Source organism: Salvia splendens, chromosome 3 (assembly GCF_004379255.2).
Source record: "Salvia splendens isolate huo1 chromosome 3, SspV2, whole genome shotgun sequence".
Taxonomy (NCBI): Eukaryota; Viridiplantae; Streptophyta; class Magnoliopsida; order Lamiales; family Lamiaceae; genus Salvia; species Salvia splendens.
Window position 1 is genome coordinate 2,841,821 of NC_056034.1, and position 16,461 is coordinate 2,858,281.

Consider the following 16,461-nt stretch of genomic DNA (forward strand, 5'->3'; position numbering starts at 1 on the left):
GAAAAAGTAAAGTAAGAGAGAGAATATTATAGATAAGACTCTTCTCTACATTATTCTTTCTCTTACTTTACTCTCTCTCCATTTTAATTATTTATTAAATTTTTTTAAAATGAGTGCAGAAAATGAAATGACTATATTATTGTGGAACGGAGCAAGTATTACATATGGTGTGGCTTCTCTTCCGCTTCTCTTCACGGTCTTAAATATAAATTCAATATAATAGTATTACTATTATCTTTCCAATTATAGAGACGTTTACTTTGACCTAAAACATGTTTTAAAATATACATCAACGTGTAATATAAGTTGTTTCGAAGATAACTATATTATCCCTTCAGATTTCGCATTATACATGATCATGAGATGTAATAATAAAATAATTTACCACTCATATATTCCACTATTTTAGCGCCTCAATTATACCACTATAAATTTCATTTCTTACGTTCTTTAAAAATTTCATTTTATTGTCTTATGACGATATCCCATTACCATCAATAAATTTTTAAAACTAATATTAAATGACACTCTAATTAGCAAGGAATTTCATTTTATTCAACTAAAGTTACACCCCACAGTAGTTGACTTTATTTTATTTATACTTATATGACAACAACAAACCAACCAACAAACTAACACCAGCACAGAACGTTAAAACAGATTCTACGATGCAGCGATCGGAATCTAAACATCGGCACGATCAGATTCCGGCGCAAAGAAGTTCCGGAAACAGGCCTCGAAACGGTCCATCTCCGGTGACGGCAGCGAAACCAACGCATTGATTCCATCATCCGTGGGAAACACCCAACAGATATCCTTGCGGTGGCTGATGACGGGGCCGGAGTGCAGCGCCTTCCCCCACGGAAACACCACCTCTTCAAATCCCAACCTCAACCAAGAACTCACCATATACTCTCCACACGGAAGCCCCTTATTGATTTCCAGCCAATCAATGGCCGATCTAGCGTAGTCGTCCGTCACTCTAGCGGGCCCCTCCGCCACCATCTTCACCATCTCCCTGAACTCCAGCCTTTCAATGTCTTCACACGTGGCAGACGCGTACGCAACCAGCAGCGCGTTTCCGCAGTAGGTCGGCGGCAGGGGGGGCTGCAGCCTGGGGCGGAGGTCGATCACGTTCAGCAGAGTGGACACCCTCTCCTTGCCGCCCTCCTGCTTCGACAAGGCCTTGCACTTCCAGACAAGCGCCACCACCACGCTCAAGCTGCTGATTCTGGTTTCTGATTCGGCCATTTCCTTTAACAACTTGATGTGGCTAGGGCTTAATTGGAATACTCTGTACTCCAGTTCCTCTCTCTTGCAGTCGAAAACTGGGGGGCCCGAGAGGAGGGCGAGGTCGGGCATGAAGAACTCGGGATGGTTGAAAGCTGGTCTTGGTGGAGACCTGGCGGTCATGAGGCGGCGGTCGAAACATGGGACCACCGCCAATGGCTCGTCGTCGAAAGCCTGAGAAGCTAGGTTTTGGTTGAAACCCTTGGCGCTCATGCCGTCCAATAAGATGTGATTCACGCACAGTCCGATCGCCAAACCACCGCATTTAAAAGACGTCACCTAATTCTCATCCAGAGTTAGAACCATAGACCTCTTAGTTAAAAGACTAATAACATAAATTGAAAAAAAGTACTACTACCATTTGAAGGGGGCGATCATGCTATTTTCCTGCTCAAGAGACATTTAGTCTCTCGGGACGGTCTAAGGGGGGCCCTCCAGCCCCCCTAAATCCGCCACTGGGCAAAATATGTTATGTAAATTGTCGAAAGCGAAAGATGAGTAGTGAATGATTAAGTACCTGAAGAATAAAGAGCGGCTGATTATCGGAATCGACGTTGTCCAGGGTTTGGACAGCGAGGTGGCGGAATCCGAGGTTGGGATGGACCAAGTTGCCTATCTGGTGGAGCGAGAAATCGGAGGAAGCCAGGACGAAGCCAGCTCCGGCGGAGTTGCAGTCGATCTCGAGGCGGGTGGTGTCGGGGTTGAGCTTGAGTCTCCCCGCCATAAAATCGTAGTGCACGAGAACTCTCTGCACCGCCAATTTGAGTCTGGCGGCGGCAAGATGCGGCGGGTGATCGGGGTTGGCGGCGAAGAAGTAGACGGTGGGGATGTTGTAGTTAAGCATCTGATCTATGTTGGAGAGGAACAAAGATCTTTTGTTGGTTTGGTGCAAAGGGAAAACTAGGGTTGATTCTTGGAATGTCACCTTGAGGTCTTGCATGTCTGGATTCGGAGGGATAATTGCCATCTCTCTCTATTTCTTTTCTTCTTTGATGTATGTGAAGTGTGTGTGCAAATTTTAATTAGCCACTGCTGGAATTTATAGACCTCGGCTTGGGGATCGATCAATTGTAGTACTCTCTCCGTCCCAGCCCAGATAGTTTGTCTCACTTTGACCGGGCACGAGCTTTAAGAAATGTAATGAAAAGTGAGTTGAAAAAGTTAGTGGAATGTGAGTCCTACTTTTATATATTTATTTTATAATAAAATGTGAGTATGAATGAGTTAGTGGAATATGAGGTCCACTACAAAAAATGGTAAAAAGTGAAATGAGACAAACTATGTGGGACGGAACGAAATGGAAAAATGGAAGTGTTTTTTTTTATTTCTTCAATTTTATGTCTTATTGAAATGAACATGCATGACAGCATGAGCATGGCTGTATTTAATTAACAGAAAGTCCATTGATTTAATCAGAGCCAATCTGTGTGAATACATGCATTAATCATTAATGGTGTGTCCAATTGTAGCTACCTATTTCATTTATATGTTTTTCAACGGAGAGCTTGAAAATTAAGCACTACCAATAATTCATTGTTAATGACATATGTAGAGTCCCAACTGATTTTAGAAAATATATCAAGTAGGATTTAAATGAGATTTGTACACTTGCTGATAGGATGATGTAATAAAATAATCGGGAGGAGCATATATACGTGTGTTTAATGCAGAAAATGGAGTACTACTACTATATATTTTTTAAATTCTCAGGTTATATCTGATCTAGACAGACCATTATATATAATTTTAAATACTGTAGTTCATTACACATGTGTGCACCGTAACGCATTAATTTGTGATTTGTAAGCGCGACTATTTTGATACTATATTTTATACTTTCATAGACGAAAATTTAAGACGTAACTTGAAATGGATACATCATACGCGCATGTAGATTAAGGCCACAATTTAAAAGACACGTTTAGAATAACAATAGTATGTATTAATTATAATAAATAATAGAAGTCGATAGGGGCGGGGCCTGCCCATCTAACTATAACCATTTGTACTTTTCATTATTGAAGAGTTACTCTTTTTGATATAATAAAAACAAGATTTGCGCTCTTAATTATACAAACTGACCAATTCTGAAAAAACTACACAAACGGATCATAACTTGTCCGTCTTAATTTAGGGATAGAATAATAAATGTTTGAAGCAAATTAATTAAAGTATCAAGCTTGAGTGGTATTTTAATTTAATGTTGCAATTAACTTTAGAACACCGATCAAACTCATGCAACCAAGATATATAATTTGAGCTGTGAATTGCGCAAGGAAAGCGATGTAAATTTGTAATGGTAGTACTTAGCAAATTATATATCTTGGTTGAATTAAAGGACTACATGATATCAACCCAAGCACCACTATTAAATTATATTACATATGTATATCCCACGAGCATGGGGTGACTTTTTTCCAACTTGCAGTAGATTAAGATGCAAGAACAATAATTAAACATGCATGTGCGATCATTAATTATAATGCATACTAATACATTTAACAGTTCATGATCAGCTTACTATATAGCATACTAATACATTTAAATTTTCTTTAAAGCCCTCCTCAATGTATCCAATTGCATCTCATATTTCCAAAAACTTGGGTTTAATGGTTGACAATTATTAGCAAATAATGGTTGAATAATCACTGTTCACTATAGACTTTAAACACGAATTTCCTTATAATCCACTTCATATGCACAATGTTGTCTGACGACCATTTATTGCTAAATTAATGTTATATTAGCACCTGTCTCTTTTATTTTCAATTTTATACTTAAGTTTATTTTTTAATTATGTTGTATTTGACCTAGCTAATAGTATATTACTATATTACTATAAAGCATTATCTAGAAGAACATATTATTGGGTGTGAAACGCAGGAAAACAGAGACATGTGTATTCACATGACAGCATTATGTTAGCGAAACATGACTATGTGACATGAACTTATAGCTGGTTCAACAACTATGTGATATCATATATGTATAATTAATTTGTGGAATAACATATATAAAATAGTACTCTGAATAATAAAACTACTCTGAGTATATATATTTGAATAGTAGTTATCGAATACATTATTTTATCAGATATTAAATAATAAGTGTGACAATAGTAGTTATCTAATTCATTATTTTATTAGATACTACCTCCGTCCCTGAAAATTTGTCCCAGTTTTCCATTTTCGTCCGTCCCCCAAAATTTGTCTCATTTCACTTTTACCATTTTTTGTAGTGGACCTCATATTCCACTAACTCATTCATATCCACATTTTATTATAAAACTAATATATAAAAGTAGGTCCCACAATCCACTAACTTTTTCAACTCACTTTCCATTACATTTCTTAAAACTCGTGCCGGGTCAAAGTGAGACAAATTTTTGGGGACGGAGGCAGTATTAAATAGTAAGTGTTAAATGCAAGAAGTTGAATATTAGAGTGTAGAGTCACATTATATGCAAATCCACTTCTTATTGCAGAACCGCATAGTTAGACTAAATTATGATTTTTAGATCTAATTTTTTATGGATGAGATATGCAACTGTATAAATTATTTTCACCTTCATCACGAGTCTATATTACTTCAGCTCAGGGTAAATAAGTCATAACATATTAGGAGGATTTAACTTCATTCCAGAATATATCACTTCATTTTAGTAGGTTTTTACATTATTCCAATAGGATTATTACTTCATTCCAGTACGTACAGGCGGTTTCGCCGTGGCGTACCGTTCTTTCTCTCTGCAATGTCTATCACCGCCGCCACGACGCTGACAACAAAATGGAATGATAACCTAATTGAATGGTGTAATAAGCACATGGAATGATGTATAAACTATTTGAATGAAGTATGTGTAGAAGCATTTGAAATCCTACTGGAATGAAGTAAAAACCTTGTCCAATGAAGTGATAACGTTTTTTAATGAAGTAATAAACCTACTGGAATGAATTGTATTTTTTAAGGTGAATAAAGTAGAATCTAGTTTAATGAATTCGAATGAAGCATGTATTGAATCATTTCAAAAACTACTGAAAGAAAGTAAAAACATACCGTAGTTTTAAGGTATTATGTATCAGAATGAAGTAAAAAACCTACCACAATGAAGTAAAATAGGCTTGTAACTAAGACCGAAATAATTTACTCATCGACGAATCTCATCAAAAATTAGATTTAATGGCCCTTATTTAGTATCTAGTTCGATCTTTAAAATTAGTTTGGCATTGATCACAACTCTTAGAGTGTATATTGAATTGGCATCTTTTGGTATTGCTTTTGTATTTTTCTAAATATACGGGAAGGAATTATTTTGTCACGTAGGTAGTCGTTTTTATTACTATATTTTTTATTCAGTTTAGTGCAGATAATATTAAGTAAATAAACAAACACGGTTATACAAAATCTTTCAATTGGTTACACCCCGACACACCAGCCCGACGATCTGCGCAAGCATTGGAAACGTCTAATGTATGAGTGTGATAAATTTCACAAGTTCTACGATGGCAATGCGAGAGCAATAGTTTGAACATTTATAAGTCCACAAACATTTATAGGTAGTGATTTTGGATCCACGCGACAATAGTTTAAGATATATTGTCCAAATCTATTTGGATCGTGAGTTTTAAATTTAAATCTACAAATAATTAGGGGTGAGCAAAAAAAAAACCGAAAATCGAATATCCGAACCGAACCAAACCGAAAATTTGAAATTTCGTTCAGTTTTTTTGATTTTTCGATTCGATTCGGTTTTGAAATTTTGAAAATTTCAGTTTTTCGGTTCGGCTTGGTTAAAAAGAAAAACCGAAAAACCGAATTTATTTTAATATTTATTATATTATATACCCTATATATATATATATATATATATATTACTTAAAACCTAACCCTAATTCTCTTGTTCACTTTCGCCTCTTTTCTCCAAAATCCAAATCCTCCAAAGTCCATCCGTCGCCATCTCTTCTCCAATCTCCACCGTCGCCTGCGCTTGCGCCTCTGCCTCCGCCCTCCAGCCGTGCTCCGGAGTTCAGCCTGACGCTGGCGCCCCTCCACCAAACACCCCTTTACTCCAGCGTTGCTCCAGAGTCCAGGCAGACGCTGACGCCGACGTCGTCCTCCACCCCAGTCTCCACACCGGCGCCCTCCACCGACGACTCGTCGCCCTCCAGCCATCCCGCAGTCGCCTCCTCCCTCAGGCCTAAGCCATCACACAAGGTAAAATCTCCTACTCATATTCACATATTTGATTCCTATTATATCCAAAGTTGAGTGTAAGTTTTTATACTGTGAAATTGAGTGTTTAGTTTTCTAAGGGTTTTTTCTTTTTTTGTTCTAGAATGAAACTTAGATTCCGTGTTTGTACTGAACTTTTTTTTTATTCCGTGTTTGGGAGAGACGCATGACCCTCATGCGTCTCCTTTTAATGAAACACATGACGATTATGCGTCTTTGTGCAAATCACCCGGTCGGGTGATTTGCAAGTGGCAAATCACCCGGTCGGGTATTTTGCCACTTGCAATCTCACAATTCGAAAAAATTGAGAGACGCATGTCCCTCATGCGTCTCTCACAAAGACGCATAATCATCATGCATTTCATTAAAAGGAGAAGCATGAGGGCCATGCGTCTCTCCCATACACGGAATAATAAAAAAGTTCAGTACAAACACGGAGTCTAAGTTTCATTCTAGAACAAAAATAGAAAAAACCCAATTTTCTAATGTTGTGAAATTGATTGTTTAATGTTTTGATACAGTGTATAATTTCATATGATGAATTGAGTGTTAAAAAATTATATTCTATAATTGATTGTTGTAATATATGCTTTGTTAGATGGTGAAATTAAGTATTAATTTTTAAAAATTGTGTGAAACAGATTGGGAGATACCATTGATATTATAATTTTCTCCAATTTACAATGTAATGTTATACTCCATAATTTTCTAAATCTTTTTCTTGTAGATGTTGAATAATGAAAGTGAAATGATTGGTGATAGCATTGTAATTGAAGTTACTTTCCGGGTGGATGACAAAGGAGATGAAAAAAAGAGAAAAACTATGGACAAAAGATTTGGCCAAAGTTCTTCTATTGACACTTAGAACTTCGATCAAGAAAAGATTGAGAAGGCTTTAGCTTTTATGATGATTGTTGATGAGTTGTCTTTTGAGTTTGTTGAAGGGAAGGGTTTTCACTACTTTGTTTCTAAGATATTCCATCTAGAAAGGAACTTGGCAAGATAGAGCATGGTATTTGAAGCTTTGGAAGATGAAGAGTAAACACTTATTAGATAGTATAAAATTTTATTTTGGTTGACATTGATGTTGTAGCTTAAATATTTATATTTTGTTAGTTGAGGGATGTTAATCATGTTAGGGCTTTATGATTTTTTTTTTTCGGTTTTTCCATATAATTTCAATTTTTTGGTTTTTGATTGAAATTCCAAACAATTTCGGTTTTTTGGTTTAATTCGATTTTTTAAGTTCGGTTTTTCAGTTTTCAGTTTTTCGGATTTTCGGTTCGGTTTTTATTTTCCAGGAAATTCAGTTTTTCAGGTTCGGTTCGGTTTGAGAAAAAACCAAAACCCGAATGCACACCCCTATCCGCGGGCTTTACTTGTTCGTATCTTTTCGCGATACGCCCCCAGAAACCGCCCTCACACTTGTTGGCTAAAATAGGGTCCTCAGATATCTTTGTCCAACAATGAGCAAGAGCAATCGACTCCTCTATGGAGTAGGTACTCATCGTCCGCCTAGGTTCAGAAGCCTCCCCGACTGTCTCCATCTTCTTCCCCTTCATGTCGGGCACCTTGTTGCTGAAGTTCATATCACCGTGGAGAGAGTAATAAAATTAAAATTGGGATTGAAAAGGGATGAATGCAAATTGATGAAGAATGAGGTATATATAATGGATTAAAAATTGAATTAAATTAAAAAAAAATAATAAAAGGGGATATCGGCTCCATCATCGGCCCGAGCCCCCGCAATGGAGGCTCATCGCAGGCCGATGCGGAGCTGATATTGCCATCGGCGCAGGGGCGGAGGCCGTGGGGGGTGGAGATGGTCTCCCTCCCCACAATGGTGACCTGTGAGAGGCGATAGGGGGGCCGATCGCTAGGCCGTTGCGATCGGCCCCCATTGTGGATGCCCTTAGGGTTTGTTCATGTCAGCTTTTGAACATTGTAAGCACTCCAAAGACTCACTTTGAGAATCAATCTTCGTCTTTGAAGATTTATCAATACCCCTTATGGTTGCATTCAATCTTTTGTGGGACTAAGATTATATGTTAAGGTATGCTTTACTAATCAATTTAGTGGAGCCATTAAATTTTTGTTTTGGTAAAAATTGTCTTAGGTTGTCTGCATTATTTTAGAGACCGCTTATAGGTTCCAAACATGAATCTAACTCATGTTTCTTAGTTTCACAAGATTCATATGACTTAGTTCCTTATGTCTTATGTTTGCATTATGCTGGCAATTGAATGTTTCATACGTGAATTTCTTTTGTAATGCCTTATGGACTCGGATTCGAATCCGGATATCGATCCGATGATTAAGGGATATTATGACTAAATTTGCATCGTGGGATATGGATGATATGGATTTGGAAAAAGGGTCTCATTTTCTTGAGACTGAAAATAAATTTAGATCGGAGCTTAACAAAATTCAACTCAAATCCGATCCATTACCATTTCATAGATGAGAACCAACATTTCTTAATTCTTAATCCATCAAGATAAATGCATAAATCATGCCTTGTATGTACGAAATTCGTTCAAAGAAACCCAACAATGGGCCGCATAAGTCGGCCCACAGGGTAATTTGTCTGAAAACAAATTTGAAACTGTTCAATCTATCAAAACACATGATCGATTATTTTGGCTATTTTTGTCAAACTTAAAGAAAAGCATATGTGTGACATGAAAATAAGAAAGTGCATTGCAAATTCTTGCGAACAATGGCGAAACTTGTTAATCCACTTATTATTTCAGGCTTCAGCTGGTGTAGTATTGTGGGCATCAAACAAAGAACATAACTTAGAGAGTTTAAAATTTAAATAACAAATCCACCATTGACTCGAATGACTTGACCATTGACCCATTGGCCCGCATCGGAAACGAGAAACCCAGTAATCTGGGCGATATCATTGGGCTGGCCCAGTCGGCCCATTGGGCAAGCATCCACCAACCTCTGCACCATCTCTTCACTCTTACCCGCGAAAAACAGCTCCGTCGCCACCGGCCCCGGCGCCACGCAGTTTACCGTTATCCCGCTCCCCTTTAATTCCTTGGCTACAATCTTCCCCATCATCTCCACCGCCGCCTTCGACGCCGCATACGCCGCGTACCCCGGCAGCGCCGCCCCCACCACCGAGGTCGATATCAGGACGATCCTCCCGCCGCCGCCCCGCGCCAGCCGGTTCGCCGCCTCACGGCAAGTCAGAAACGCGCCCCTGGCGTTCACGTTGAACATCGCGTCCCAATCCTCGACCGTCGTGTCGGCTACGGCTGGATACTTGGGATCCGAAACTCCGGCGCAGTTTATGAGGATGTGCGCCGGAGTTCCGAATTCCTGCTCCGCTCGATCGAAGAGTGATCTGACGTCGTCTGGATTGGACACGTCGGCCTTCACGGCGACGGCGATTGGAAGAGCTTCGGCGGTGGCTTTGGCGTTGAGCTCGGAGGCGAGGAGATCGGCTTGGGTTGAGCTGGAGGTGTAGTTGATGACTAGCTTCGCGCCGAGTGAACGGAGGTGGATGGCCATTTCCCGGCCGATTCCGCGCGAAGCTCCTGTCACTATTGCTACGCGGCCATGGAGATTTGCGGAGGCGGTGCTTGCTGCCATTGATGCAATTGAGAGGTATGAAACTGTGAATAACTGCAGTTTTTTGGAAGCTCAACACAAACAAAGTTGCACTTGCAATATAAATAAATAAAAAGTGGTACTAGTTTGACCATGAACACAATTTCATTGGTAGTAATATATTTATTGAATCAAATCAAGCATGTTCTCTAGTGATTAGTGAAGCTGAGGTAAGCGAATACGTAGCATACTAATCATAGAATCATGCCTTCGCACCCACAATCTATTACTTAAATTGCAACTTGTTGGCTCTAAAAAATGTTTTAGTACTTGTTAATGTATTGAAATCAAGCTTCTGAAAATGAAAAATGAAAACTACTACTATTAATCTCTAGAAACACTGGTTAGACAAGAAGCTGATGAGAAAGTGTGCTACAATCTTAATTTGTATCATATCAAGGAGAGGAATACACATCCTCAACTAGAGTCTAGACACTTGCAAAAGTGGTTCTTTACATATCTTAAACACCAAAATACAGAGAAATTTGAAGAAAACAGCTAGTCATCGGTGTAATGGTGATCTCCAATCAAGATTCTGTTGAGGATAGTCTTTGTGCATCTCTTGGGGAGGAATGAATGTGTCCAAGGAAAGCCCGGGAACATTAAAAGCAAGATCATCAATGCTGTAACTCTCTTCCATCCTGGTAACCCCATGCCCTGCTCTGAGGTTATCTCCAAACCTTGTAATGACGACGCTGGATTGGCCAGAATGGGCGATCATCATCCCCTCCACAGGACGGTAGTCATCCACTTTAGTGGACATGGTGGTTTCCCAGTATGTAGGGTGGCAGCCAGGGGTCTGGATTCTGGTTAAGTATGAGTCTTCCAAGTAGACGAGGAGGCCGCTCCTCTGGCTGAAGTAGCCCACACTCACATGCTTGATCATCTCAGCAGTCGTGTCGCTCCTCTCAGCTAGATCGCCGTGCTCTGCTGACAACTTGAGCACGAAGCAGTCGACACCTGAGATGTGCTTCTCCCCCATGTACTGAGCGAAAGAGAAGACCTTTGATATGGCTAGTGGATCCAGTCCCTGAAAAAGGATTTAACGGTTGGTGCAGGATGGTAAAAGAATAGGTAAATAGTGTCCAAAAAGGGTATTAATTCTCGTTGCATCTACTTACCTAACTATACCAGCAAAGAGCTAGACCATAGTTGAAGTAATAATTTATCATTGTGCCAAAGACTTGTAAAACTAGAAATGTTGGCAGCAGTGAAATGGAAAGATGGGGTGGCTTGCCTGAAGAGCGCGTCGGAGAGGGCGGACGCCCCCTTTGGCGGCATGAGCACCGAGCCAGGGGGTGTGGCGCCAAGCCAGATTGCCATCGCTACCTGCGACGACCTTGTGGCCGGCCACAGCCAGCTCGATCAGCCATTTGTCAGGAACCATTTGCCATATGACGAAGCAGCCCTTTTGGGGAACACCAGCAGGGTCACCCACCATGGCCATCGCCACCGTCCCGGTTGCGTACATGTTCTTGACCTCCCCCTCCAGCCTCCGGCAGCCGGTTGCGGCTGTGAAGTGGTGGATTATGTATTGAGCCGAGGAAGACACCTAATTAAGGCATGAAATTTCAGCAGGCAGTAAAATTCTTTTGTGAATTGATGTGGTTAGAGTGGATGAAATGTGCATTAAAGTCTAGTGCAGCAATAAAATCGATTTGGGGGTGGCAGTTGGATAAAATGAATATGAGATTCTTCTAGGCGAATCTTGATTAATACTAGACAGCGAAGTAACATAGTAATACTAAGAGTGGGGGTCCTAATCCTAATCTTAATGTTAATCTTGTAGCATAATGAAATGCAGAAATGATGTAAAAGCAAAAAGAGAGAAGAAGAAGAAGAAGAAGACTGACTTGAGAAATGGGGAGGAGGGAGTCGACTGAAACGGGGAAGAGGGGGCAGCCAAGAACGCTCAAGAGAATCTTGAGATCAGATTTCTTGTGGAAAAGCTGAGGGAAATGGTTTCTCAGCCAGTTGGTCCACGTTTGAGCTTTTTTGCTGCAGCTTTCTTCATTTGAGAGCTCCTCTGATACAGGAGCCAGACTCACACGATTCATCTCATTTGCGACCTTACTTCTTCTCTTTTGATTTGATCTTATATTTAGCAAGAGAGAGAGAGTGTGGGGAGTCTGCTGAAGACTTTAAAGGGTGCACCTGGACCGGGATTTAGCCTTTTGTTCCCACCACGTGCACTTGATGCGCGTGTCGGGACAATGCATTACTCAGTAGTAGTTGTAATACTGCAGCAGCAACCAATGCACAGCTAAGTTTAGTTTACTAAAATCAGACACACATTGACTCGTAAATATTGACGCCATTTATTAGCCAGTTGTGTGGTGTATGATGACTCTGTAGAGTAGATTAATTGCAGTGCCGATTTTTTGTAGCAAGGATGATGGGAAATTTCATGTAAAAAAGGTGTCGATGTATACTTAAATAGCATCTGAAAATTGAAACTATGGATTATTAAATTACTCGAAGATCTAATCTAGGAAAAGTAGTTAGCAAACTGGGATATACTATTAGATTATTTAATACCGAAAAAAACTCAGACAAACCGTACGTCGTGAGCTGTTTCTCTTTGACATTTTGCTACAAAGAATCAGTCCCTATATGCAATGAAAATGAATGGAGTTTGTAAACTGAGGCCATCCACAACGCTGTCTCTATACCGTTTCTTAAACCGTCTCTTAACTACTATTTGAGCACTATTTGAGGGCCCCACTGTCCTTTTTTCCTCCATCTCTTAACTAAGAGACGGAACCTGCAACGCTCCGTCTCTTAACCGTCTCTATACAGTCTCTTAATTACTATTCATTCAATTTAATTTATAATTTTTTTTAAAACCCAATTCAATTTAAACAAACACACTTTATTAAAATTAAAACAATATTACAACTTAACATTAAAAAAACGAAGACATAATTAAAATTCTAAAAAATAAAAATGACATAATTTAATCTTCTCCGCCAAAGTTTTCCCAAATGTGCTCAATTAGATCCTCTTGGAGTTGGGTGTGGGCGCTAGAGTTGCGTGTCCTTGCCCGAATAGCCAACCGTTCTTGTATAGATGGATGCGCTCCACTTCGCGGCGGACTACTTGCGGTTGAGCTTCCGGGGGATTCGGGGTCGAACTAATTTCCGGCATCGGGTCCTTCGTCTCGGACAATCATGTTGTGCAAGATTATGCACGTATACATGATGTCGACCATGCTCTCCATGAACCACGAACGAGCCGGGGCTTTGATGATGTTGAAGCGCGCTTGGAGAACCCCGAACGCCCTCTCCACATCCTTGCGCGCAGCCTCCTGCTTCTGCGCAAAAAGAGCCTGCTTTGGGTTCGCTGGCCTGCCGCACGTCTTCACGAAGGTCGGCCACTTCGGGTAGATGCCGTCGGCGAGATAGTACCCCATTTTATACCGCCGGTTGTTGGCGACGAAGTTGATGGCCGGCGCTTTACCATCCAAAACTTCGGTAAAGAGGTCGGACTGTTGGAGCACGCTTACGTCGTTGTTCGAGCCAGGGACCCCGAAGTACGCGTGCCAGATCCAAAGTCGGTAGTCAGCAACAGCCTCGAGTACAACGGTTGGGTGGGTGCCTTTGTGGCCGCTCGTGTAGGAACCCCTCCAAGCCACCGTGCAATTCTTCCATTGCCAGTGCATGCAATCGACACTGCCAAGCATCCCGGGGAATCCGTGCACTTGTTCGTGCAGGTTGAGGAGGAACTGACAATCCTCCGTGGTTGGCCTCCGGAGAAATTCGTCACTGAAGGCTGCCCGGACGCCTCTGCAGAAGTTGAGCAAGCACAAGCGCCCAGTGCTGTCTCCGATGTGCAGGTATTCGTCGAATATGTCGGCCGTTTGTCCAGTCGCAAGCTGCCGGATGGCTGCAGTACATTTCTGCAGCGTCGTGTGGCTGGGACGACCGACCGCGTCGAACCCTTCTCGGAAGAACTCCTCCCTGGCCGCCAAAGTATTCGCTATGTGGAGAAATAGCGGTTTCCGCATGCGGAAACGGCGACGGAAATAGGTATCTCCCCAAATCGGGTTATCGCAGAAGTAGTCGCGTACTAACCGTGCGGCGGCTTCCTCCCGGTTCCGATTGATGTACTTCCGGGAGCGTCGTGGGGGTGGTGCGGCTTCCTCCGCCTCTCGTCGTCGATCTTCTTCGAGTGATTGTTCCATTAATTGGCGCATTTGCTCAAAAGGATCCATTTGTTTGAGTTGATTGAAGATGGAAATTGGAGTGATAGAGAGGATTTGAGAGGAATAGATGTGTGTTTGTGTTTGAAATGAGTATGAAATAGAATTATTTATAGAGTAAAAAAATTAAAAATTTAAAAAATGAAAATAAATATTTAACGGTAATATTACCGTTTGAAAAAAAATTTTTTTATTAAAAATCGATTTTTTTTTAAAAAAATGAATTATTGCGTCATCAGTGACGACGCCCACTCGCGGGCCAGCGAGTGGGCGTCACGCACGCATGGGGACGTGCCACGTGTCCCTGGCGCGTGGCGAGACATCTCGTCTCGTGTCTCGCCGAGACGAGCTACGCGACGAGACGGTCGCGAGCTGGAGACGAGATGGGCGCTGCAATGCGTCTCGCGGGGGTCTCGTCTCTCCGAGACGAGACGCGAGCCCGGCGCGAGACGCGTTGTGGATGGTCTGAGGATTAGGAATAAGAGCCAGACAAAAAAAAAGGAGTTACTCCCTTTTATGTTTCTCATTTATAGCACAAGGCTGCAATGATTATCCTATCAATCCCATTAACCTTGAATCTGAATCTAAACTCACAACTTTAATTATAATAAAGCAAGGACTTTTAGAGTGGGAAATACTGGGAAACCATATAGAATAAAAAATGAAGTAAAAATATTTTTTGAAAAGGAAATTAGAAAAGCGCGTTGTATATTGGTTGGAATTGTTTTTGTAAAGAGAGCTTTTAAGGGAAGCAATTCATCGGCAGCCATTGCGTCTCTATCTGTAATTATGTTCTTTCTGGTATGTTTGGTACAAACATAGCTTATATTTACCCTTGCATTGTTAATTGTTTCCCCATATACCATATGAAATTGTAGACTCGATCATCGTTTGTATATACACGTGTCATTTCATTTGTATTTCTCCTCCCTTATAAGCACCTTCTATTTATGCATGTTATTCATTCTTTATCATCTTGGTAATTATTTTAAATAAAGTTTTTTAATGATTAAAAATAATTCTCCGTTTATCCATGATATTTAGAGTCTCTTTTTAATATATTTTTCAAAATGGTTTATAACAATAATTTATTTCTTCATGTGTTAATTTGAACCATCGACGTATTGGAGAGAGGAGAAGCGTCTTACCAATTAAATTGTGTTTATCTTCTAGTATATAATTTAAATAAAGTTAGAAATGTGATTTTCCTTGTTAGGGCAGAGTTGAAATAGATGCTCGAAAAACAGTTGGTGACCGATTTTTTGTTGAATGTAAGTCTAAACTTTATTCGCGTATTAGACAAATAAATGTTGGAAACAAATAGAAGCAGTAACACCTCCTGGGCTCTGATTCATCTTATTTTATGGGCTTTTATCAATAAGATATGTCCAACAAAAATAATACCCCAGCACCATTATCCAATAAACGGATTCATATTTAAGAGTATATTTTATTTGAAATCAATTTTCTTTTGAGGTAAAGATAGCATATTATTACAGCGAAATACCAAAACAGTACACAATTGAGTGAGAGATGAAGATACAGAGGGTTTTTGTTGTGAAAAAATTGATTTGATGAATAGAGTATTTATAGATGATTTTAGGATAAATTAGAGGATAAAAAAATAGAAAATAAAAATTGGATAAAAACGGTAATATTTGAGAAAGTGGAAAAATTTTACTCCCTTCGTCCGCCATTAGGAGTCCCGGTCTACTATTTTAGTCTATCCGCGATTAGGAATCAAGGTTCACTTTTACTATAAATAGTAGGTAGGTCTCACATTCTACTAACTCATTCTACTCACATTTTATTATAAAACTAAAATATAAAAATGGGTATCACATTCCACTATCTTTTTTTCACCCTCTTTCCTTTATATTTTTTAAAATTCGTGCTGAACACAAATATGACTCTCAATAGTAAATGAAGGGAATATTAATTTTAGATTTTTTTCTATTTTTAAAAAAATAATAAATAAAATTGCAACTGCTATATTAAGGTGCCCACTAGCAGGTTCGCAAGTGGACATCACCGCCCAACAACAGCGTGCAAGTCTCTCTGTGACGAGCCACCTGCCACACGAGTTTGCTCATTGCACGTCTCGCCGAGCCATT

The 16,461-nt window shown here is 40.2% G+C and overlaps 3 protein-coding genes across 3 annotated transcripts; all 3 read right to left on the bottom strand.

Annotated features, from left to right (window-relative positions):
• Positions 1-533: 533 nt before the first annotated feature.
• On the bottom strand, positions 534-2,294 carry LOC121793705 (fatty alcohol:caffeoyl-CoA acyltransferase-like). The gene is made up of 2 exons (XM_042191748.1): positions 1,808-2,294; positions 534-1,569 (listed from the first exon to the last, which is right to left on the bottom strand). Exons 1-2 carry the CDS (start codon positions 2,255-2,257, stop codon positions 685-687), a joined length of 1,335 nt encoding a protein of 444 aa, XP_042047682.1. The 5' UTR covers positions 2,258-2,294; the 3' UTR covers positions 534-684.
• A 6,948-nt stretch (positions 2,295-9,242) lies between these two features.
• On the bottom strand, positions 9,243-10,214 carry LOC121794355 (NADPH-dependent aldehyde reductase-like protein, chloroplastic). The gene has a single exon (XM_042192482.1). It carries the CDS (start codon positions 10,126-10,128, stop codon positions 9,337-9,339), a length of 792 nt encoding a protein of 263 aa, XP_042048416.1. The 5' UTR covers positions 10,129-10,214; the 3' UTR covers positions 9,243-9,336.
• Positions 10,215-10,448: 234 nt separating this feature from the next.
• On the bottom strand, positions 10,449-12,341 carry LOC121794354. The gene is made up of 3 exons (XM_042192481.1): positions 12,000-12,341; positions 11,384-11,698; positions 10,449-11,176 (listed from the first exon to the last, which is right to left on the bottom strand). Exons 1-3 carry the CDS (start codon positions 12,201-12,203, stop codon positions 10,649-10,651), a joined length of 1,047 nt encoding a protein of 348 aa, XP_042048415.1. The 5' UTR covers positions 12,204-12,341; the 3' UTR covers positions 10,449-10,648.
• Positions 12,342-16,461: the final 4,120 nt, after the last annotated feature.

What these genes read in the sequence shown, in the direction of transcription:
- LOC121794354 (XM_042192481.1), bottom strand. Translation starts at nt 12,203, where the DNA reads ATGAATCGTGTGAGTCTGGCTCCTGTATCAGAGGAGCTCTCAAATGAA. An exon ending in CCCTCCTCCCCATTTCTCAA is followed by an intron (nt 11,699 to 11,999) that starts GTCAGTCTTCTT and finishes TGCCTTAATTAG; the next exon opens with GTGTCTTCCTCGGCTCAATA. An exon ending in CTCTCCGACGCGCTCTTCAG is followed by an intron (nt 11,177 to 11,383) that starts GCAAGCCACCCC and finishes ATCCTTTTTCAG; the next exon opens with GGACTGGATCCACTAGCCAT.
- LOC121794355 (XM_042192482.1), bottom strand. Translation starts at nt 10,128, where the DNA reads ATGGCAGCAAGCACCGCCTCCGCAAATCTCCATGGCCGCGTAGCAATA.
- LOC121793705 (XM_042191748.1), bottom strand. Translation starts at nt 2,257, where the DNA reads ATGGCAATTATCCCTCCGAATCCAGACATGCAAGACCTCAAGGTGACA. An exon ending in AGCCGCTCTTTATTCTTCAG is followed by an intron (nt 1,570 to 1,807) that starts GTACTTAATCAT and finishes GATGAGAATTAG; the next exon opens with GTGACGTCTTTTAAATGCGG.